Below are 24773 nucleotides of genomic sequence, written 5' to 3' on the forward strand. Positions count from 1 at the left end.
TATTTATGAATAAAAGAGCTATATGTATTTTTCCCATTGTTCTAAGAATGGAGTTTTCTAAAAATTCACTGTTAGATACTAAGACATTCCAAAGGACTTTAAGTCATAGTACACACATAGGAAGACCACAAAATTTGGATAATTTCACATAAGTATTCTGATTATGATGTAGGAGTGCTTATGAAGAATCTTAAGAGCCAAATATCTGAAGACACAAGCACCATCGACTTTCAGTGAGAATGAATGATTTGATTGCTCACTGCTGGTCATATTGATTGTGTAGATTTTTTACAATGTCCTACATTATCTTAGGTTCTTGCTAAGGAAGATCTTCATGTTTGTGAAGATGTGCCAGAAGTGACCATTTAATTTGGAAGCATAATTAATTTCCTCTTCAGGATCCAGCATGGCTGGATGGTTTTAGTCCTGGATCAGGTGACAGATCAGAGAGCATCCTCTTAGTCAAAGCAGAATTTTATGACGGAGGGAATGGGCTGTTGGGTACCTCGGCAGACATTACTCTGGCATCCTGCGTCCAGGCCAGAGCCGTGCTCTACATTAGAAAAACTTTGAGCAAATAAAGCCACAAGCATCTAACGCTGCAGAATGGGAAGTGGAATTAGCTCAGAGAGCAAGGAGTCAGCCAAAAGATCCAAGGAACTAGAGAAAAAGCTCCAAGAAGATGCTGAGCGAGATGCAAGAACTGTAAAGTTGCTACTATTAGGTAACAGGTTCTTTTTCATTTTTGCTTTCAAAAATCTGTTTTCCTTCAACTGTGTGTTTGCTTTCTTCAAACTTTAATTTCAAATGTTTTACCATGCACAAGATTTATTATGAAAATGTGCACTTTATAAATATTTCATAATAATTTTCTGCTTAGTATTTCATTACATTTTTGTTAAGCAAAGAGATGAATATTTACTAGATGACTCAATTTCTCTGTCAACAATGATTTACTCTTAGTAAAAAGAAACCTTATATATTTGTTATTTTATTGCACCCTGATCATTCCCTGAATGTCATTTTCTAATACTGAAAACAGCTAATTATGTTATAAAGAACTGTATTATTTGTTTGAGCAGAAATGTTCCATTGTTTTACATCAAAGTTGATATGTTGTTTATTTACTTGTGATGGTAAAATCAATAAGTCTCAAGTTACTTAGATAGTATTCATAAAGTACCTTCATTTATGGTAATAATATTATTCAGACTCCCAAGTGCTGCCTGTGATATTATGTGTACTCTTGACAAATACTCCATTTAAATCCTTCTTCAGCATTTATAATATTTATCCTATTCAGGAATTGTCTTTTCTATTTTTTCCTTCTGTTTTACCACAACTATAAGTTCAATAAGTGATCAAGTAGTCAAAAGAATCAAACTAACCAGAATGCTACACATTTTCATAAAACATTTAGCCTGCAGTGGTACTAAAACAGGCACGCTTTTGCAATAAAATAAATTCTTGCAGAAAGCATAAACTTTAATTTAATTAGAATAGTGTATTTTCCCTGATCTTAGTTATACATATACACAAAGGGACTTCATTTTATTTCAGAGTTGGGAATCTCACACAACAAATTTCCTCATTTCTGAGTGCTCCTTAGCTGTGTCCAATTTGCTCCCAGTGGCAAAAATAAACAACTGTGGAATCCCCCGCACTTGCTCCTCAAAGCAAAGGGTATGTTCTCCCATTGATTCATAGGTCCTGTGGCCGCACACATACCCCTAGCATTTGCAGGCTACCAGCTGGAGCTTAGGGACTTAGAAAGATATTGGGATCAGAGCTTACAGAATCAGCAAATGTGCTTTCTTTAACACTTCAGAGAAGTCTCAAAGGCTCTGATCAAGAGTGAAAATAAAGTAGATATAGATAAAACAAAACAAAACAAAAGGCATGAGGCAAAGCCAAGCACATCTACAAGAGCCTTTTATATTCTTTTGTACTAAGAACGGTGGTTCAAGAGTGGTGAGGAAATACATTAAGAATTCTTGTGTTTGAACAAAATTTTGCAAGAACAACATGGATTCTCATATTCTAATTATCTTTCTTTTTACATTTTTCTTATTATTTCATAAAAATACAAATAGAAATCAAAAAAGTGGGGAGGCTAATGCTACAATTCAAAGGAAAATATCATTAAATATGCCCAAAGCGATGACTCTTGAGATGAGTATATTAGAATAGCTGGTCCCTTGGAGATTTGATTGTGAAGGGAGAGAATAGGTTAAGAATATGTACACATGACCCAAAATACATAATGCATAGCCAAAAACTGAGTCAAAAATATGCAGTGTAATGACAAAGGAACTGAATTTTTTTCCTGAAACTTTGGATTGAGATTCAGAATTTTTATCTAGGCTTCCAGAATCAGAAAATTTGCAGTTCTACAGCGAATGATGTTGGCCCAATTTGTTATAGAAAATACTGTCAAATGAAGCAAGAACCACACCAACTATTTTCAATTTAGGTGGTAGGTTCTGACAAGAAGAAAGAGCAACATTGTACCAGAGATCTAGAAGGATCATATAGAACTCTATGTTCTGCTTTCCCAAGATGATCACTGTTTTGTATATCCAGTTCCAACATTACCGTATAGTACACTTACATTTTTTTTGGTTCCAACAATATATGTGCTAAAATTCTCAGTCACATGTTTCCGGAATACAAAATGAATCAAATCCTCTTTAGTATTTCCTATTTCAGCCAAATATTTTCCCTTCTGGACTCTACTTGATGTCCATGTGTTTTAATGATTCAATCATGAGATTCAAAACAGCGACGGCCTTCAGTGATTCTGCTCCACTGTCATTTTGGACTTGAACTAATGCTCTCTACACTCTCACTTTTAGTTCCAATTTGGCCATAACTGTATATCTGAACCTTTCCACTCCCACACTCAAGTCACCTCACCAATGGAATCTATTTAATCTGCCCCACTATTGAAACAATGTCCTGTCTCACTAGTGTGGTCGAAACACCAGTTATTAAGTCTGCCAGTGAGTGTATGTCTCATAGGACAAATCAGTTTAATCTTGGTAGTTATCAGTTTCTGAATATGATCCTACATTTACAAAAATGAAAAATCTAGAAACAGTTTCAGCACAATACATTCTTTACAGTGATCCTTATTACTTTACGAATGTCTGGGTGCTTAGACACAACACACCAGCTTTCTAAACTCAATGTGTATACACAAGATTTCACTGACTCCAAAGAGATATCAGATTGCTACTTTCCAAATAAAAGACCCTCTTGCACAGATTCCTTCCTTATGGCATCTTTCAGATCTTTGGTAAAATTACAGAATAGATGTCACATCTGTGTTTTTCACAAGGAGCAGGCTTCTAGGAAAATCCAAAAGTGATTAATTTATTACTGGTACATTTGATAACTGCTATTAGACAATAATGTCATATGCTTTAAAAGAGTTCACTTCAATAAGATAAACAAATTTTACTAGTAAAAGGCTCATCTTCATAAATGTCCTAAGCTAGTTTTCAGTCTTCATAAATGTTGTATTAAATTATATCCATTCAAGGTAAACACCTGTCCCATAACTGTGGGGTCTATGTGGGTTATGTTTCCATTTTTCCAATGGTTTCTCTCCTTATGCCTTTTGATTCACAATTAAGTTTGAGTGAATTCACATTTTTACATATTTGTAATTTTACAAAGTTTCATCATGTGAACTGGTTAGATTCAGAGCCCCTGGAAAGTTTAGGGGAACAAATTATCTTTATTTTGTGTCATATTCAAAACATTCTGTGCCACATTTCACATATAGTTAGTATTCAACCTATAATACTCAGATACAATACCGTAATTAGCTTTTAGCCAGGACTTTGTAGCACCATGATGGGAAGTTAATTATGGGTCTTCTTCTCTACTAGTTCTAAATCTTTTATTCTGAATTCTCAATGTGCTATATTGCAAAGATCACATCATTATTTTCAATTCAGCCATCTGAGTTTATTGTTTTAAAATATCATTCTGATTATCTAGTTCTTAGAAAAGGAAATTTGGATTAAGTTTAGAGAGCAAAGGAAAACTACACTAAATGTGCTTCTAGGGGCCAGTGCCATGGCTCACTGGGCTAATCCTCCGCCTGTGGCACCAGCATCCCATATGGGGGCCAGTTCTAGTCCCGGTTGCTCTTCTTCCACTCCTTCTCTCTGCTGTGGCACAGGACAGCAGTAGAGGATGGCCCAAGTGCTTGGGCTCCTGAACCCACATAGGAGACCAGGAGGAAGCACCTGGCTCCTGGCTGCGGATCGGCGCAGCTCCGGCCATGGCAGCCATTTGGGGGGTGAACCAACGGAAGGAAGACCTTTCTCTCTCTCTCTCTCTCTCTCTCTCTCTCTCTCTCTTTCTCTCTTTCACTGTCTATAACTCTACCTGTCAAATAAATTTTTAAAAAGTGCTTATATTTATTGAAGCTAATCAGCATTTTCAAATATCCCAAATTGTCCCACATATTCAACAAATGAGTATTTTGCAAGGCAGTAAGTTTTTCTAGTGTTGCAGTAGGAAGATTTTAGTGACAATGACATTATCTAAAATCCTGTAAAATAATTGGTATAATAAAGCTTACACAGCATAATCAGTTACATAGTTTTAACCACATAGCAGAGTGAATGCAATGCAACTTAAATACTAAACTGATCTTCTGTATATAAAGAGAATTGAAAATGAATCTTGACGTGAATGGAAGGGGAGAGGGAGCGGGAAAGGGGAGGGTTGCGGGCGGGAGGGAAGTTATGGGAGGGGGGAAGCCATTGTAACCCATAAGCTGTACTTTGGAAATTTATACTCATTAAATAAAAGTTTAATAAATGGAAAAAAAAAACTAGTACAGCAGAAATGGTTTTTAAGTCATTTAAGGTCAAACTGATTTGTCAATATTTTTATCAAGTGTTATGTACTTTTATTACTTCTAAGAGTGATTTTGGGCCAGCTAATATCCTCAGAGAAATGACAGACATTAGAATATTTTGTAAAGTGTAAAAATTCAGAGAGATGTGGGTTTTTTTCTTTTGCAAAGTAGATTCTCAATTCTGAAATATATGTCAATTAATGCATAGAATTTTCTTCCTCTGTATTCCATGTATACAGAGCTAAGAGATGAGAAGACATAATACTCAAGTTATATCAAAGTTCTTATTGATATTCTGGGTATTTTTTATTTTAAATAGGGCTTTATTTTTCTCCTTGAAGAAAATCTCTAGGTATGAGTGGGAGAGACTGGAGATGACTCATAGCTATTCCTGAGTCACTGGCTAAATTATAAATTCACTAGATATAAGAAAATCTGGTTTGAAATTTTATTCCACTAGCAGTCAATGCCTGTCCGACAGTGTGATCAGATGAATAGACTCCCTGGAATAATTATGTTAAGATTAACCAGTAAATCTCTTTCTAATCATCAGTGACAAGAGAAGAATCCTACAAACAACATGGAAGACATACTCTCAAATAATATTGCTAATTTTTAGTTTTGTTTCATTCGCCAGATTAAAACCGTTCTTCACCTCTTCTAACAATAATGTATTTTATTGTAAAATGTTAAAAGATAATTTATTTTATAGTTCTAAATGTATCCAATTTTCTGGATACATGAATATTTTTAGTACATAAAAATGGTTAAAATTACGTGGAGAAAAAAGTTCTACTTCTATAGTTTCAAATTTTCTCCAGAGTACAGCATAACAATTCAAGATTTCCAGAGGCAAACAACAAATATTTATAATGTCTCATTTATTTTTAAAGAGTTCCAGAAGGCAATTTAAAATGTTTTACTATAATGTCTATTTTCTAATAGCCACAATGCACTTAGACAACTATTTTGCATATTTTTAAATTTATCTTAATTGATCAGTGCACCTTAAATACAGACTCATAAATTACTTACATTAATGATGCAAGTCATTTACTAAAGCAGTCCATATCCAGGCAAATAACGCTATTTACTAATGAGAGTGAAAAATCTTGGCTTGCTGACAATGATTCTTTTTCATTTTGATTTAACAGAACCTCTCTAGAAATATCACAGGATGTCTTTCTATGTATCTTTTTTCATTCAATCCCTGGATTATTAATTCCAGAGTAATACTGTACCTTAAAAACATATATAATCAACACAGCAGTTAGCAAGTTATGTACCCTTCCATTGTATTAGAAAAGAAGTGAATAGTGAAACATTTGATAGTGGGAAGATTCCTTACTATGTTGTATATAAAATAAAATACTCCTCCACTTAAGATACTAGACTTAGGATAGGTATTTGATGTAGTGGTTAAGTAGCTACTTGGGACACTCCCACTCTATATCAGAGTGCTTGGGTAAGAGGCCCAGTTCTGCTACAAGTTACAGCTTTCTGTTAGTGCACAACCTGGTAGAAAGCAGGTTCAAGAACTTGGGTTCCTGACACCATGTGATAGATCCAGATTCAGTTCCTGACCCCTGACTCCACCTGGGCTGGCCCCACTGGTTGTAGGCATTTGGATACTGACCTAATAATTGAAAGATCTCTGTCTCTCTGATTTTCAAATAAATAACATGGATGGATACATTTTTAAGAATTAAGCCTTGCAGCCCTCAACACTGACCTAATCCAATCCCCCTATAAACTTCAAATATCCTTCATTCCCAGGTGTTGCAGAATCAAATAAGATATCATTTTCACTTTATGGATGACCAATTTATATTTTCAGCTTTACTTGGCCCAATAAATCTCAGTTTTCCATGGAAATACTACCAAAAGCCACTATTCCTGCATTCCTAACTGCACTTCCCACATCAGCTCAGATGACCACTAATGTACAAAAAAATAGTGACTAATATATCATCTCCAAATTTCACTGAATGCTAGTTTTAAGGAAGCGGCACCCCATTTGCATTGAAAATAAAGGTTAGCCTTCGTGCTATAATTCTATCTTCTGTCTATCAATTTTGCTCCAATGCCTTTGGTGTCTAGTGCCATTCTCAAAACGCACTACCAGTCCCTTTCCCTTGGTGAAAAAAGATGATTTTTCCCTTTAGTCTACCAACCACTTTGACTCCATAACACCCCTAGAATAAGAATAAGCGCCTGGCTCCTGCCTTCGGATCAGTGTGGTGCGCCGGCCGCAGCGCTCTGGCCGCGGCAGCCATTGGAGGGTGAACCAACGGCAAAAAGGAAGACCTTTCTCTCTGTCTCTCTCTCACTGTCCACTCTGCCTGTCAAAAAAAAAAAAAAAAAAAAAAAAAAAAAAAAGAAAAGAAAAGAATTATGTTTTAAAGTGTTATTTGTAAGTATTAAAATGGTTCTCAGAATAGGCCGTGCTTGCTGCTTTTATTTTCTTACCTTCTCTGTCGTCTCCAGTTCATTGAAATCTGGCTTTTATGTTCTATGATATACTAAAAACCCACATCTCACAATACCCTGGTAATTCACAAAACTCATGCCTCAATAACTTTGGGCTTCTCTCCTTTCTGGCTTCTGTAACACTGCGAAGTCCCATCATTTTTAAATATCCCCTTTGTTTCTCACTTCATTAAGGCTTGCATCTCTTTCCATTCCTAAGAGGATTCCCCCACAATGATTTGTCCTTCAACCTTCAACCTTCCATCATCATCTATGTGCTGTTTTGAGGACCTCATGAGAGATCTTGACCCATAGGTCTCTAAAACTCTTGTTCAGTGTCTTGATTCACACTTATACAAGGCTGGTGTCTGTCAATGGCCTGCCAGCACTTTGGGAGACTTCACAACTATTTCTCAATTTTATTTTGCTGCCCACTCATCCCCAAACTTTCTGTTTTCCATCTTCCCTATCCTATTATATCAACGTGATAGTTCATTCTTCTTTAGCCCTTTTGTGACTATTATCAGCCCGTTGGCAAGTCAATGTTGTCATAACATTTGGTTTTGACTCTGTAATGCAATAAACCTTATATTTCTTTTTGTCCACACTTTCTGCTGTTGCCTTAATCTACCAGAAAACCTGATGATATGGATACCATTTTCATTATACCAAAGGAAGGAAAATGAGGACTGAGAAGACAGTTTGGTTTCTTTAAGGCCAAAAATTGGCTTACAGCAAAGTCTTTTTTTTTCTGTGTCAGTTTTAAACTAATCCCTGAATCCTAGGTTGTGTGAGAACAGAGAACACATTTGGTTTTGCTCTTCATTGAATCCTTGTGACTTAGCACAAGAAAATGTGCATTCTTGATGAATGGAAGAATGACACTATTGGAACCTAAATTATTCCTATGAGTTGTTGGCAGTGACTCTATCTTTAGCATGTAGAAATGGAACTAGAAAAGACCCATATATGTTATCTCTAAGGAATTTGCTTTTCATATGAAGTCTACAGGAAGTATTAAAAGGTTTTAAGTATGTAAAGTGAAAATGATAATAATAAGCTTCTTTTTTTTTTTTTCCATCAAAAACTACTGTGGGTATACTATGGGACTAAGAACTTTACAAGGAGAATTGAAGTAACTTGCAGTTAGGAAATTATCACTAATGTAAGGGCTTGACATGACTCTGGAATAAGGCAGAAGTCACAATCCTGGAAGTTAGATTTGAGGGACATAAAGAGACAGAAGCAAGAGATGCTGGTAGCTGGGTGTATGTGAGTGTTCCATGGAAGGAATGATTAGGGGTGGAACTGGGTGTAGTGCTTATTTTATACATCAGCATGTGAAATGCAGGACAAATCTGAGCCTCAGGAAGAAGGGAAAGGGATAATAATTGGGACTTCAGAACTATGTTTTTTTGTTTATTTGTTTTTTGTTTTTAGCACAACTGAGTGGAGATGTTGATCTGATTACTTTGTGGGTCTGGAAATGAGAAAGAAAAACTCAAGTGAGAATCACACATTTGATGTGTTTCCTCTGTGTTTTCTTTCTTCATGTCTTGCCTGTTTCAGACATCCAGTGTGTATAGGCAAATCACATAATTAACCAAGGCATTTTTTTGAGACACTAACTTCCATTAAGATTATATACACAGCTATTTCCACAACTAATGAACACTTAGACAAGCACCTATCCATCTACCTGTACTAGGATTGTGTGGAAAATATATCATATAATTCTATTTTTAGCATCTTCATTATTTGGTGTAAACTATATGTTAATAAGACAAGAAGGATGACACATGATGGTATCTTCAAAAACTTCATGGAAATGCAGATTACGAAAAAACTAGGTTTGCATTTCAAAATCTGTTGGCCCAAAAAATCTTTTAATTTCATTTTCCACAAACTCTTGTATTTGTTAAAATCCTTCTCAGAATCCAAAAGGACTCATATGGCATTTTTAAAAACACTTTGTTGAGGTATGATTGACATACCCAAAGCTGTACATAATTATACAACTTGATACACACATGCAGCAATTACTATAATCTATTTCATAAATGTATACACCACCACCAAGATTTTCTTCCTGACTTCTTTTATTATTATTATTTTATGGTGAGAACACTTATCATAAGATCTATCCTTTTAGCTAATTTTTCAGTATACAATTCAGTATTGCTAATTGCACCATAAATACTACCAGATTTTTTTTTTAGAATAAAATTGGAAGTTGAAGTAGAGTATATAAGTGAAGAACCATTAAAAAGACAAAACATAGTCACAAAATTCTTTCTTATAAATGGAACATACTTAGATAGTTTGATTGGTGAAGAATTTAAGAAATTCATGGTGCTTATTATGATGGTGATTATTCTATCTATAATAAAATCAGATGATATGGATATCATTTTCATTATAACAAAAGGAGGAAAATGAGAGCTGAGAAGACAATTTGGTTTCCTAAGATCAAAAATTAGTTTAAAGCAAAGTCTTTTAATTTTATATGTGTCAGTTTTAAATTAATCCCTGCACTCTAAGTTGTATGAGAAATTAGTACTCAGTTTTACTAACAGTCGTGGAAATATATCTGACACCAATTACTCATGACATGATGCACTGAAAAGCCACAACATTGCTGATATATGTATGCTAAAATATTCACATTGAATCAGATCATAGGGCTCCTGCAGATTGTATAAGACAATGATCATGGGCTTCAGAGAAATGCAAATGTCAAGAAAACAAAATATCGGGGCAGGTGCTGTGGTGCAGCTGGTTAATGCCCTGGCCTGAAGCGCTGGCATCCCATATGGGCGCCGGTTCTAATCCCGGCTGCTCCTCTTCCAATCCAGCTCTCTGCTATGGCCTGGGAAAGCAGTAGAAGATAGCCCAAGCCCTTGGGCCCCTGCATCCACGTGGGAGACCTGGAAGAAGCTCCTGGCTTCAGATCGGCGCAGTTCCGGCCATCATGGCCAATTGGGGAATGAACCAGCAGATGGAAGACCTCTCTCTCTCTCTCTCTCTCTCTCTCTCTCTCCTTCTCCTCTCTATGTGTAACTCTGACTCTCAAGTAAAAAATAAATAAATAAATCTTTTTTAAAAAAGAAAACAAAATAATATTGCAAGGGAAATATTCTACATTAAGAGTTTAAATATCTGGACAACAAAGCAAATGTGGCAGGCTTGATTGGACCTTGAGTCCAGGAAATACAAATGGTAAGAATGAAAAACTTTTTTTTTAAATAATTGAAAAATTTGAATAGTGACAGAGAGAGAGACTATTTGACACCCTTGGGGATTACTATAAAAAATTTTAGGAATGAAAATAGTATTATAATTTTGTTTCTTTTCTTCTTAGAAGACAGATTTTAAAATACAGATGGGTCGGCACTGCAGCTCACTTGGCTAATCCTCTGCCTGAGGCATGGGAACCCTAGGTTCTAGTCCCGGTTAGGGCGCCAGATTCTGTCCCGGTTGTTCCTCTTCCAGTCCAGCTTTCTGCTGTGGCCCGAGGAGGGCAGTGGAGGATGGCCCAAGTGAGTGCTTGTGCCCTGCACCCGCATGGGAGACCAGGAGGAAGCACCTGGCTCCTGGCTTCAGATTGGCACAACACGCTAGCCATAGTGGCCATTTGGGAGATAAACCAAAGGAAAAAGGAAGACCTTTCTTTCTATCTCTCTGTCACTGTCTAACTCTGCCTGTCAAAAAAAAAAAAAAAAGTATTGATGGGGAAAGTAACTGATAAATTTTTGAAAGGCTCAAGAAAACAAAACTTATGAAAATGAGTGCCTATATATATGTATAATTCCATATGTATATATGTGTGTGTGTGTATGTATGATAAGTAAGTGAATAGGACAAAGCATCAATAATTGGTAAAGGATATAAAATACAGGTTTCTAAAATACCATTTTCTCAAACTTCTGTAGGTTGTTTTAAAATAGCAAAATAAAGCATCCAGGAAAAATAAATAAACATTGTATCATCATTCTCTGGAAAAAGAAAATGTACCAATGTATAAGCATACTCATTCCAATTGCTTTACAAATGAATTCTATCAAATAGCCCAATGGCAGTTCATTAAAAACTACATAAACTCTTTTAGAAAATGTTGTTCATTATTTGATAACTCTTGACAATAAAAATAAAATTTGACAAAGATAATGACAGGCCAATCTTTCTCACAGGCATAGATACAAAAACCAAAGCAAATATTGATAAATTGATGCCAAAAATATGTCAAATTTAAACAAAAAGGAAGGTTGGATGAGGTATTATTCCAAGAATGCATGGTTGAAATACTCTCAGAATATAAATTAATACTATATAAAATTGTATTAAAGGAGAAAAATCATAATTATGTCATAAGTATAGACTTTAATGAAATTTTTAAAAAATTCAACCATTCCTGATAAAAACATACTTATCAAGTTAAAAATATTAGTGAATTCCCTTAACCCACATACATTATGTACAGGAAATTTCAGCAGTTAACACACTTGATGACGAACATTGAACATTGTTGACCTCGGACAGTGAACAAGGGCTTATCACGATTAATGGGTTTCCTGTTAACAGAACAGACTCCAGGTTGCCATATACACGTTATCCTGCCCTTGACCTTCTTCTCTTCAATACTCTCATCAGATATTTGAGTGAAGGTGGGTAAGGCATACATTGCAAAGTTGAGTAAGATTATTCTAGAAGGACAGAGTGGCAACATGAAGTCAACTGGCAGAAACACTTGCCCCAAAAAGACAAAATATAATTTAATAAATATCTTTTTTCAGGTCCATGATCAATTATATACATAAATGTGAAAAAAGTAGAACAAATTTAAGTGCTGCAAGTTCAATGTAGATTTTAAAAAATGTGATAAAACTACAAAGTCAAAAACAAAGAAGGCAAACTAGCCATGGTCTCTATCAAGAAGAGTATTCTGTGTAAAAACATGCAAACCGAGATTGCATCCTGATCCTCTTGTATCAGAACATCAGTGCAGTTCATAAATCTAAAAACTAAAGCACAAGAAGACAGTATTTCAGAAGAACATTGATTCCTACAAGAGATGTGATACAGGGGATAAAATTTTTAATATCATATTCCACATATAAGAATTAAAAGAATGGAACATATTATACTTGAACAGTTTCTTTAAAAAGACATGAGCACATTCTTCAGATAACAGAAAATGTTGCAAGATCACTATAACCATATTTTAGTTTAGAATATGTTCTAGGTAATTTATACCTGTAATTTAATCTTCAAAGCCCTATGAGGTAGATATTAATAGCCAAATTTTATAAAAGATGAAACTGACACTCAGAGAGATTAATCAAGACACCTACTGAAAGTCACAAATTAGTGCAAGCCCATATCTATTTATTCACAAAACCTGAGCTTGTCTATTCCATTTTCCCACCATGAGAACAGACTATTTGAAAGGCCTCTGAATGTAAGAGAGAGGGAATTTTACTATTGCTCTATAAGGAGGAGGAATAATGAGTAGAAAAAAATTAAATAGGTTCAAAAAAAGTCAATGCTAAAAATTCTTCATTACAACAGTTTACCAATGGATGATAAATTGACACCAGGATACCAGTACATCTATGACAGTGTACTGTTTCATAATAATTTTTAAAAAAGTGCATCCCAAGAATTTTAAAATAAATGTTGAAACCATTTTAATATTGACATTATTAGTGCATACCTAAAAAGAAAGTAATATAACATAGTATTAATTTGGAAGTCAGGAGATGTAGTTTCTTTGTGTGAAGATGAATCTGGAATTTAGGATGATTATTATAATCTTTGCTGGACTCTTTTGTGCATAGTATGAAAGGCTATGCACAGTTGACTTATTTCTAAGGTCTCTTTCCAATGTACAATTCTGTGATTTCAACATGTCCTGCAAAATTATCTCGGGTATGATTACAAATTAAAGGCTTTAATCTCATGTTACCTGTTTTAACACTTGTATGTACCAAATGAACAATTAAGCCTTTTGTGTGTTCAGTCAAAATTCAGTTCCAGGTGTAACTATTGGGCAGCTTTACCATTGTTTCTTGATATTTACAAATAAAAATGTGAACAAAATCCTTAATTTATTCTTATTGAAAATAAAACAGCTTATAAGTACTAAAGTACACAACATCTACCACTTTGAAACAACCTTGTCAAAATTCCTTGGAAGTCTCAGACCCAGAAAATAATGTCAGTAATGACCACAATTTGGAAGAGAGAGATTATTTCAGGAAACTCGCAGCATATGTGAACATGCTGGTGCAATGTGCATATTTGGCTCTGTGACATGGTCTCATCTTACAGAAATGGAATGGCTACTGTGAATCAGTCTGAGAATGGAATTCAGTCATTTACTTCTGAAATAACTTTGCAACAGGGCCCCTAATGATAAAATAGATTTTTAGATAGGTTCTTGTTAATGGCATAGTTCACCGTTCTGGAGCTTTCCCTTGAACACTGATGTCAATGCATAGGCCAGGGATGTTCCAGATACATTATAAAGTGTCTTTGTAAAAAAAAAAAAAAAAAAAAAAAAAAAAAAAACTCTTAAGGACAAATATTCATTGTAATGTGTAGTTTCATTAAAAATCACTCATTATTTTTTAAAGACTAAGTATTGTGTTCAACCTTAGACACATCATGAATCACCAGCTAAATTACAAAGAACAAGTATATCACAACACACTTTCTGCCCTCAGAAATAATTTTTCAATGCCAGGTCCTGATGTCATCAGTGTGATTACCAGTCAACCATATAGTAAACCTCTGTCTGAGGTTCCACATCCATGGATTCAACCATCTATGCACCAGAAATATTTGAAAAATTTTGCATCTGTACTGAATATGTATAAGCTTTATTTCCTTGTCATTATTCCCTAAATAATGGAACATAGTGACTATATACCTAGCATTTGCATTGCATTACATGTTATAATTAATCTAGAGATGATTTAAGGTATACAGGAAGGTGTGCATAGGATATTTAAACACTATGACATTTTATGTAACATACTTAAGAATTCACAGAGTTCAGTATCTGCAGGAGTCCTAGAACCAATTTCTCACAGATCACAGGGAACAGCTGTATTTATGACTCATATTCTGAATGTACATTAATGTTCTGACATAGTCTAAAAGCCATTTTTCTCCCAATTTATGATAAGTTTTTGACTAAATAATACAGTGTGAATAAGATGCAATTTGGTTGAGGTGTTTTTTTTTTTTTAAATTATTATTCTCCCAACAGTGGTTCTTAGTTGATACAAAATTTGCCCATGAAAAACATGCTGGTAATTCTGGAAAACTCTTAACTGAGTTTTTCTCAATATTATAAAGGTATATAATTATTTTAAATAAAAACAGTTTCAGTTATTTTCACATCATTGTAAACATCACAGAGTATAGCATTGTAAACTTTTTGTTACAGAATAGTTTTAGACTTACAAAACAAAAATTGTGAAGTGATTTAAAGAGTTTTATATACTCCGCACTCAGTTTCTTCTATTATTATTTTATATTAGAGTGACATATTTGTCACAGTCAACAAGCCACACCCAGATCCCCTGTTTTTAATCTATACTTCCTCTATCCTTCCTATGGCGCCCAGCCTCCAAGGAAACATTCTGTATTCACATGTGCACTTGAGGTGGGTCTTTCTATTTTTTTTTTTTTTTGGACAGGCAGAGTGGATAGTGAGAGAGAGAGACAGAGAGAAAGGTCTTCCTTTTTGCCGCTGCTTCACCCTCCAATGGCCGCTGCGGCCGGCGCACTGCGCTGATCTGAAGCCAGGAGCCAGGTGCTTCTCCTGGTCTCCCATGGGGGTGCAGGGCCCAAGGACTTGGGCCATCCTCCACTGCCTTCCTGGGCCATAGCAGAGAGCTGGCCTGGAAGAGGGGCAACCGGGATAGAATCCAGCGCCCCAACCGGTACTAGAACCCGGTGTGCCGGCACCGCAAGGCAGAGGATTAGCCTGTTAAGCCACGGTGCAGGCCTTTTTTACATTTTTAAGGAAAGTCAATTGGTTTCCAAAATGAGCCTTTTTTTTCCATTCTCAAGTTTTTGTCACAGTATTTTCCCCAACATTTCTGCTCTGATTCAACAGAATACAACACTAAATACACTTGCATGGTCAATTTCTGCAGTTCCTACTGGGTTTATTGACTTTCCACTAATACTCCTATAATTCTGTAAATTTTAATAAAATGAAAATTTTTAAAAATTAGAGAAGTGAAATACTCTCAAAATCTGTCACCTAAATAGGAAGAGACTTTAATTTCTGATATTCACTTGTATTGTCAGAGATTTTGAAACAAAATTGATCAAGGATAGTTCTAAAATCTTTCTGCATAACTTCCCACTTAAAGTGATGCACACATACTAGAACAAATTGCAATTTCCTTGAAGCATGAACTAATGTTTTTGCAAAGCAGTTTTAATGCACTCTTGCCACTCTTGCAAACAAATATCTCTCAGCCATGCAGAAGAGTATAGGCATTTGTCTTCTGAAAATAGGTGAGGTGATATTCTAATATGATTTTATTTTATTCTCAAATGGTTCATTTTGGGCACAACAGCCACAATTAAATGAATGGGCCTGTCCTATCTGTCAGTTTGTGTTTGATTATATTGTCTAAGAAAAAGTATTTTCAAAACGTTTTGGTTCAATTTAGCCTTCATCAATTTTGTTTTCAAATTTTACAATCTGTGCTACAGAGCACACTAGGATAAAGTTACAATGAGAAGTATTCTGGAGTTTTAGGTAATTCAAAAAATTCATGGAAGCATTGTATTAAAAATTGATTTTGTTGCAAAAACTTTTGAAATCCATGCAAAGTTTTTCAAAATTTACATTTTCCATGTGATTCTAGAAGAACCCTGATATATTTTCACCAGGAAATGACACACTGTTTCCTACAGTTTCACACTCATTTTTTCAGTATCACGTGGAGTGGGGCAGCTGTTTTAGACAACTGCCAGAACCAGACACATTTCCATTTGCTGCTAAATAACATTAATTATAAATGTAGCTATTTATGTTCATCAAGGCTTGAGAGAAAATAGTAAATTATATGGTAATATTTCTTCTTGAAAATTTTTAAAAATTTATTTACTAAGAGGCAAAGAGACAGACATAGATTTCCTATCATCTGGTTAACTTTGCGAAGGCTTACAATGGCTGGGGTTGGGCTGGCGATGAACCTGGGAGCCATGAACTCAATCCAGGACTCGTAAGTGGGCAGCAGAGACTACTACTTCTGACTTCCAGTATACATATTTGCGGGAAATTCGAAGGAGTGAAGCTGGGACTCCGACCCAGCCACTCCGTTGTGGGCTATGGATGTCTACCTGGCATTCCAACAATGAGGCCAAACACCTTCCCTTTACAGTAATATTTGTATAAGAAAATTGTGACACATAACACAAAAAGCAAAATTTTACTTTTAAAGTGTGCATTTAAATTCATTTGTTTTATTGAGATTCCCTTATGAGTTAGGCAAAGTCCTAGGTGCTTTGTATATATCAGTGATCAAAACAAGGACCCTTGCCCTTTGGGATTTACCTTGCAGTGACGGAGACAAATGAGAAAAAAAAATTATATGAATAATGTGTAAGTATCTAGAAGAAGTGCTAGGTAAAAAAGTGAAGGTAGATTGGGGAAAAAAATCAAATAGGTGACAGGGGCTAAAAACTGAAATAAATGGACAGGCTGCTCTGATTCAAAATATGCTTGAATATAATTCAAATGGAATTCTGAGATTTGGAGTTACCAAAAGTCATATTACTTTTGCTTGCATGAAATCCTAATTTTGGTAAAACAAGTAAGTGGACTTCTGTACTGGTAAGGGGTACTTCTATGTTAGTTTTCTGGAAGTTGAATTTTCCATAGGAAGTCTGGAAATTGCTTTAGTTGTGTAACTTTGAAATCTGTCCAGAATTGGCAGGCACACTGAGTCTTCGAATATGCTCTATGACCCAATTAATAGAACTGCCAGTAACAGAGTAAGCCCTTTGCTTCCCCTAGAGACACAGAAATTAGTATCAGTGGATGAAAAATATATTCACTGGCTTTTTAGATCAGGCTGTTGGTCCATATAGCTCAATAACGTATGTATGTGAGATCCAGAAGATATACATTCATGGAAGACATGTTCTCATAGAATTATAAAATGTTGACTTTTCCTCTTTAGAGATTTACTGGTGATTTTATCTCAAACTTTTAAGATCTAATTTATATTACCAGAATTCCTCAACTTTTGATGATACCCTGCTTCCCTTCTGTCTATAACACAAGAATTTCCAAAGGTCAGAAAGTGGTCTGGATTCCTTTTCCTCCTCTCTTCCCTGTATGTCTAAGATTCATAAACAAGTGGTTCATTTTCTCTTGTTAATGGCACAATACCACAATTTTAAAGAAGAAAAAGTTTCTTTCGACTCACTTTTCTGGTCAAGACCCAAAAGACCCAGACACATTTGCTTTAATAGTACACTCATACTTTTTGTTGTTGTTGTTGAATTATTTGTTTGAGAAGCAGAGAGACTTTTGAGATGAACCATTAACCCATTAATCCTTTAATTGCATGAATTGATCTGCTCATTCACGAGAGAAGAGCCCAGACCTCCTCTTAATATCTCATAATGGGGATATTTCAGCATGGGTTTCAGACATGATAAACCATATGCAAATCATAGTAATAAGTAAAATTTCTAGTTTGTTTCTATGTTCTGCCCACAGCCTATGTATTGCAGAAGTTTTGTTTTGTTTTGTTTTTTTTGTTGTTGTTGTTGTTGTTTTTAATTTTTGACAGGCAGAGTGGACAGTGAGAGAGAGACAGAGAGAAAGGGCTTCCTTTTGCTGTTGGTTCACCCTCCAATGGCCGCCGCGGTTGGTGCGCTGCGGCCGGCGCACCGCGCTGATCTGATGGCAGGAGCCAGGTGCTTCTCTTGGTCTCCCATGGGGTGCAGGGCCCAAGGACTTGGGCCATCCTCCACTGCACTCCCTGGCCACAGCAGAGAGCTGGCCTGGAAGAGGGGCAACCGGGACAGGATCGGTGCCCCGACCGGGACTAGAACCTGGTGTGCCGGAGCCGAAAGGCGGAGGATTAGCCTAGTGAGCCGCGGCGCCGGCTAATATTGCAGAAGTATTAATCACCTCTTATTTTCATTCTCAAGTCATAGTCATTTTTAGATTTTTTTTTCTTACGAATATCCCATATTCTCAATCATTTTAGATATCTTTGCCTTAACTCTCTTGAGTCCTTTTACACTCAGGTTGCTGGTTGCTTATCTTAAGTCTGCCAAGCATATTGGGAATATTTCTTCCTAGTCAGGGGTTTGCTGCTTTCTACTCCTAACCTCGACTGGGTTCCATTAATCTAAATTTTACTTTTCATTGGTTTATATATTATCTACTAGATTTTTTAAACTAGTTCAAGGCTGTGAAGATTTTTTTCTAATCTATGTATTTCCTCTACAATTTTAGAGTTTTAGTTTATATATGTTTATTTATAAATATTTCAAAATAATTTTGATAAATTATGGTATAAGAGTCAGTAAGTTGGCATTCTTTGTCCACATAGACATACAAATGCTCCAAATGTTTGCTAAATACATATGGAGTATTTATAATAGGATATTAGATTGTTCTCTGCTTCTGAGATTCTTGAAATCTCAGATGACATTGCTCTATGTTTGTTCCATGGTTTGCAAAGAATTTCATGCTTGCTGAGTTAATATAGTCTTCTAATTATCTTCTGAGATAAACATTCTAAGTTTATATAGATTTTTCAAATATTCATATAAAATGTATGTTGTGAAAAAGTTATGTGTGGGGCCTGGCATTGTGGCTCATTTGGCTAATCCTCCACCTGTGGCACTGGCATCCCATATGGGCACTGGGTTCGAGTCCCAATTGCTCCTCTTCCAGTCCAGCTCTCTGCTGTGGCCCAGGAAGGCAGTGGAGGATGGCCCAAGTGCTTGGGTCCTGTACCTGCATGGGAGACCAGGAGGAAGCACCTGGCTCCTAGCTTCAGATCGGTGTAGCTCCGGCCGTGGCAGCCATTTGGTGGGTGAACCAATAGAAGGAAGACCTTTCTCTCTGTCTCTCTCTCTCTCTCTCTCTCTCTCACTGTCTATAAATCTACCTGTCAAATAAAATTTAAAAAAAAAGTTATGTGTGGATTTTAAAATTTTTTCACAAAAAAAATCTTTAATTACATTTCCATGAACTTTTTGAAGTATCCTCATAAATGAGGAAATAAAATGTTAAAGGACTTGCTGAAGTCCTTCGTGAGTGCACACACACATACACAGGGGAGTAGGGGAGTAGGGCAAAGCCAAACTTCAATTCACCCTTTTATTAGCACTTCTTGGTTTTCATTTTTCAAAAAAAAAAATTCCTTAATGGCAAAACAGATTCAAAAAATACCCTGAAAAGGCATTGAGACAGCCTGAAACAACCACTGATCTTTCATTTAAGGTCTGTATCTTATCTTTTAAGAATTATCCACATTTCTTATTCCTCGACATCATGTTTGCAGAGTTGGCTTGACAGCAAAATAATTTTTTGTTTGTTTGTTGTTTGTTTGTTTTGACAGGCAGAGTTAGTGAGAGAGAGAGAGAGAAAGGTCTTCCTTTTTTCATTGGTTCACCCCCCAATGGCCGCTTGCGGCCGGCTTGCTGCGGCCGGCGCACCACACTGATCCGAAGGCAGGAGCCAGGTGCTTCTCCTGGTCTCCCATGTGGGTGCAGGGCCCAAGCACTTGGGCCATCCTCCACTGCCTTCCCGGGCCATAGCAGAGAGCTGGACTGGAAGAGGAGCAACCGGGATAGAATCCGGTGCCCCAATCAGGACCAGAACCTGGGGTGCTGGCGCCGCAGGAGGAGGATTAGCCTAGTGAGCCACATCGCCAGCCAACATAGTTTTAAATGTTATAGAGTCACCTGTAGTAAGTGTTCTGGAGAAATGCCAATGTTTCTCTGTGGTGTCACTACCAGCTCCTTCCCCGTCACATCTGCCACCACCATCACACCCTGCAGCCAGGCAGGGAAACCCATCTGAGTCACTCCCAGATCAACTCACCCCACAGGTTCCCTAGGTTTGCTTACTGTTATTACAACCTTTCTTCGTTTAAAGAGAAGGGATTGTACCAGTGCACAAAAGAATGCATAGAGCTGTCGACAAGAGCCCACCCCTCAGTCAGAATAGAATTTAAATCATTCTGTAAATAAAAAATTATTGTCTAATATTTTTCTTTCACCATTCAACCAAATAGAATATATGAGAAGATATTCTGAGAAAGTAAGAGGTTGTGAAAATGGGCACCACTTTCTTGGCTTGCTAAGCTGGAAGCTATCTGAATTATGCTCAAATGCAGTCACACAGTTTTCTCGGATGGTATATGCTACTTGCTTTAGAAGAAACACTCGGAGAGGCATCTGTTAGAGCTTTACCCATAAGCAACTGATGGTCAGGATTTAGTATCTATACAGATGTCCTGTGTCCGTGGCTAACAGTTCCCTCTTTCTGTTGCAGGTGCAGGGGAATCTGGAAAAAGTACTATCGTTAAGCAAATGAAGTAGGTGCACAACTCTCAGATGCTTCGTATGAGATGTCTGTCCATGTGGTTGACCAGACTTAAATGTTGTCCACAGTGCTGCGTGGTGGAGTCTTCTGAATCACAAGCAGTGGCAGGGCTGTCACAGGGCTGTGCAGATATTTCCTCTGACCTTCCGTAGAAAGCAGTGCAGACAGGGAATAGGGTAACTTGCGTTTATCCTCTAAATGTTGCCTCTCAACGGGAAAAACAGGAAAAGCAGCTGTATTGTAATTACAGTGAGCTGGGAATGATCTAGGATTGCAATACTATGGGCAAAACCCATGAAACATTTCAAAACGTGTCACTCGGTGAGGCATTTGAATTTTTGAGAAAATACAAGTTTGAACTTCATTGATATTTAGCCTACCTTGGGAACAGAAAGCATATTTTAAATGATCACCACCATGGATTTCAATGTCACTGTATGATCTTCTCTACTTTTTGATTTTTATGAAATAGCTAGACCTGAATGTCTTAGTAAGAAAATGATGAAGACCGAAGTACTGTAATTCACTAATATCTAAGTTAATAAAATGAGGATTAATAGGTGGAGGTGCATGGATGAAACTTCATGGCTCTCTCAATAACAGAAAAAATTAAAAGACAATTGTTAAAGAAGCAGAAGAAGCAGAAGCAGAAGAAAAGAAGAAATACTTTTCATTATGTGCTTTGGATGTATTAAATGAGGAAAAGTCCCAGTTGAACAGCAGTGTTCGGTTTAACATCTAAACCATGATTTGGTCTCTATTATCATTTTTGACCTCTCTATTTTCTATGACCTTCAATGAAGTAAAACAAAATCAGTTATAGGCTGTATAAAAAAGGAAAACTTGTAATTTATTAAATCACAAATGGAATTTCTAAAAACAAGAAAAAACTAATAAACATGATAGATAGCTAAATAACTGACTACTTTAATATAGAAAGTTCTTTAGACTTTTAACTAAAACAATAAGCTACCCAATACAACAAATGGAAAGAAACAATAAACAGGGTTCAGTGCTGTGGTGTAGCGGTTAAAGCTGCTGCCTGTAGTGCCAGCATCCCATATGGGCGCTGGTTTAAGTCCTGGCTGCTCCACTTCCAATCCAGCTCTCAGCTATGGCCTGGGAAAGCACTAGAAGATGGCCCCACTTCCTTGGGCCTCTGCATCCCCATGGCAGCCCCAGAGGAGGCTCCTGGCTTCAGATTGGCTCACTTCCAACCATTGAGGCCATCAGGGGAGTGAACCAGCAGATAGACGATCTCTCTCTCTCTCTCTCTCTCTCTCTACCTCTCTCTGTAACTCTGCCTTTCAAATAAATAAATAAATCTTAAAAAAGGAAACAATTAACAGTTCACAAAAGACAAAATTAAATGGATAAATAAAACATATTTTAGTTTAATTGCACTATTTATGAAATATAAAAATTAAATCAATAATGATCTGTTTTTCATACCAGTAAATTAGCAAACTAATTTTAAAATGATATTACTCGGCTGGCGCCGTGGCTTAACAGGCTAATCCTCTGCCTTGCGGTGCCGGCACACCGGGTTCTAGTCCCAGTTGGGGCGCCGGATTCTATCCCGGTTGCCCCTCTTCCAGGCCAGCTCTCTGCTATGGCCCGGGAAGGCAGTGGAGGATGGCCCAAGTCCTTGGGCCCTGCACCTGCATGGGAGACCAGGAGAAGCACCTGGCTCCTGCCTTCGGATCAGCGCGATGCGCTGGCCGCAGCGGCCATTGGAGGGTGAACCAATGGAAAAAGGAAGACCTTTCTCTCTGTCTCTCTCTCTCACTATCCACTCTGCCTGTCAAAATAATAATAATAATAATAATAATAATAATAATAATAATATTACTCAAGGGCTGGCATATGTGTTAAGATGCCACTTGGGACACCGATATCCCATATTAAAGAGCAGGATATAGTCCTAGTCTTGCTAAAGTAGACCCTGGTAGGCAGCAGTGATGCCTCAAATAGGTGGCTCCCTACCACCCATGTGGGAGGCCTGGGTTGCGCGCCAGGCTCCTGGCCTCTGCCTAGTCCAGGCTTCACTGTTGTGAGTATTGGAGAGTGAACTAGCAGATGGAAGAGTTCTCTTCTCGCTGTCACTCTCTCACTCTGTCTCTCTTGCCTTTCAAATAAGATACAAATAAATAAAAATGTTTAAAATAAAAATATTACCTAGTAAGATGACATTTTGAAAAATGAGTTTCTTATCACTACTTGTAAAATTATTTAATACATGAAATTTATAGTTTTTCAATATACACAGTGAACTGGGAAAATCATAATTACTGATTTTCTACATATATCTCAGAATTTTCCATAACTCAGTAATTTAAAAATATGCAAACATGAAAATAATAACATCCAAATATATAAAACATGAAAATTTATGAGCAAAGATATTTATATCACTTTCTAAGAAGGTAGTATCTTTTTAAAATATTTCTTTATTTGAAAGTCGGAGTGACACAGAGAAAGAGAGGGGGAGAGAGAGCGATCTTCTACCCACTGGTTTACTTCCTAAATGCGCACAATAGCCAGGGACAGAACAGGCCAAAGCCAGAAGCCTGAAACTCCATCTGGGCATCCCTCACCCTTAACAGGAACATAAGCTCTTGAGCCTGCTGCCTACCAGGTATATTAGAGGAAAGCTGGATCAGAAGCAGAATGCTGGGTGTTGGACTAGTTGTTTTTTTTTTTTTTTTTTTTTTTTTTTTTATGATTTTATTTATTTGAAAGGCAGAGAGAAAGACAGAGGGAGGGACAGATAAAGTGAGCTCATATTTGCTGACCGAAGCCATGAGCTGGGAAATCAGTCCAATATCCCATGTACATGGCAGGAACCCAAATACTTAGGCCATTGACTGCTGCCTTACACTATGTGTGCATTATCAGGAAGCTGGAATCGGGATCAGAATCAAGACTCAAACCCAAGCACTCCCATATGTGATGCGAGCATCCCCAGTTGCTTCTTAACTTCCAGGCCTAACATCTGTCCTGTGCAGCATTCTTATTGCCTTATTTTAATTCTATTTGATACCATTGGTCTTTTCCCTTTTAAAGCTGTTCCACATCTTCTAGGAGAACTATCTTTCCTGGTTCTGTTCCACCTCTTCTGTCCTCAGGTTGCATCCCCAAAATTGACATCTCTAATGTACCACGTGCTCTTCCTTCCTCTTTCTCTGTGCACATCCATAAAATTATAGCTCCTGAGGTCCCGTGGTTTTTCTCTTGCATCTGCAAGAGGACCATCCCAGAATATTTCTTTGAAACTCAGACACTTTACCTAATCTGGAGGAGTAAATCCATCTACCTCTACATTCTCTGGCTAGAAACAAATCGAATAAAGAACATTAAACTTGTCTCTAATTCCCATAAACAAATTACAGCTACACCAGCAGCCTTCAAAGCAATCAATCTCATGTGGCCACATTGAGCTCTCACTCTCACCAAGTCATGCCACATCTACACAATTTATCTACAAACACATCATTTATCTGCATTTTCACTGCCATAGTTCCAAAGCTCATTATTTCTGATCCAGATTACTTATCTTAAGTAGTTTCTATTTCCCTGTTCTGCCTGCCACTGTGTTATCCACACAGCCTGCCCTTTTGGATTGTGTTCCCAGCTGCTGGCTTCAAGGCCTTGCTGTTGCATGCATTTGGGGAATGAACCAGTGGATGGGAGCTCCCACTCCCTCTGTCTGCCTGTCTGTTGAATAAATTGGGACTATGTACTTAATTTATCTATGCCTATATTTCCTGCCTATAAAATGTAGGTGGCAATTTCAATGTAGGAAATAAGAAGACA

At 36.9% G+C, this 24773-nt stretch overlaps 1 protein-coding gene across 1 annotated transcript in view; it reads left to right on the forward strand.

The window, feature by feature from the left end:
- The first annotated feature begins 606 nt into the window (after positions 1-606).
- The window catches only part of GNAT3 (G protein subunit alpha transducin 3), a 51581-nt gene continuing 27414 nt past the window's right edge, over positions 607-24773 (forward strand). Inside the window, exons 1-2 of the mRNA XM_062198794.1 lie at positions 607-724; positions 20907-20949. Coding sequence (XP_062054778.1) covers positions 607-724; positions 20907-20949 — 161 coding nt within the window. The remainder of the gene's footprint in view (positions 725-20906; positions 20950-24773) is intronic.

Source organism: Lepus europaeus, chromosome 1 (genome assembly GCF_033115175.1).
Source record: "Lepus europaeus isolate LE1 chromosome 1, mLepTim1.pri, whole genome shotgun sequence".
Classification (NCBI taxonomy): domain Eukaryota; kingdom Metazoa; phylum Chordata; class Mammalia; order Lagomorpha; family Leporidae; genus Lepus; species Lepus europaeus.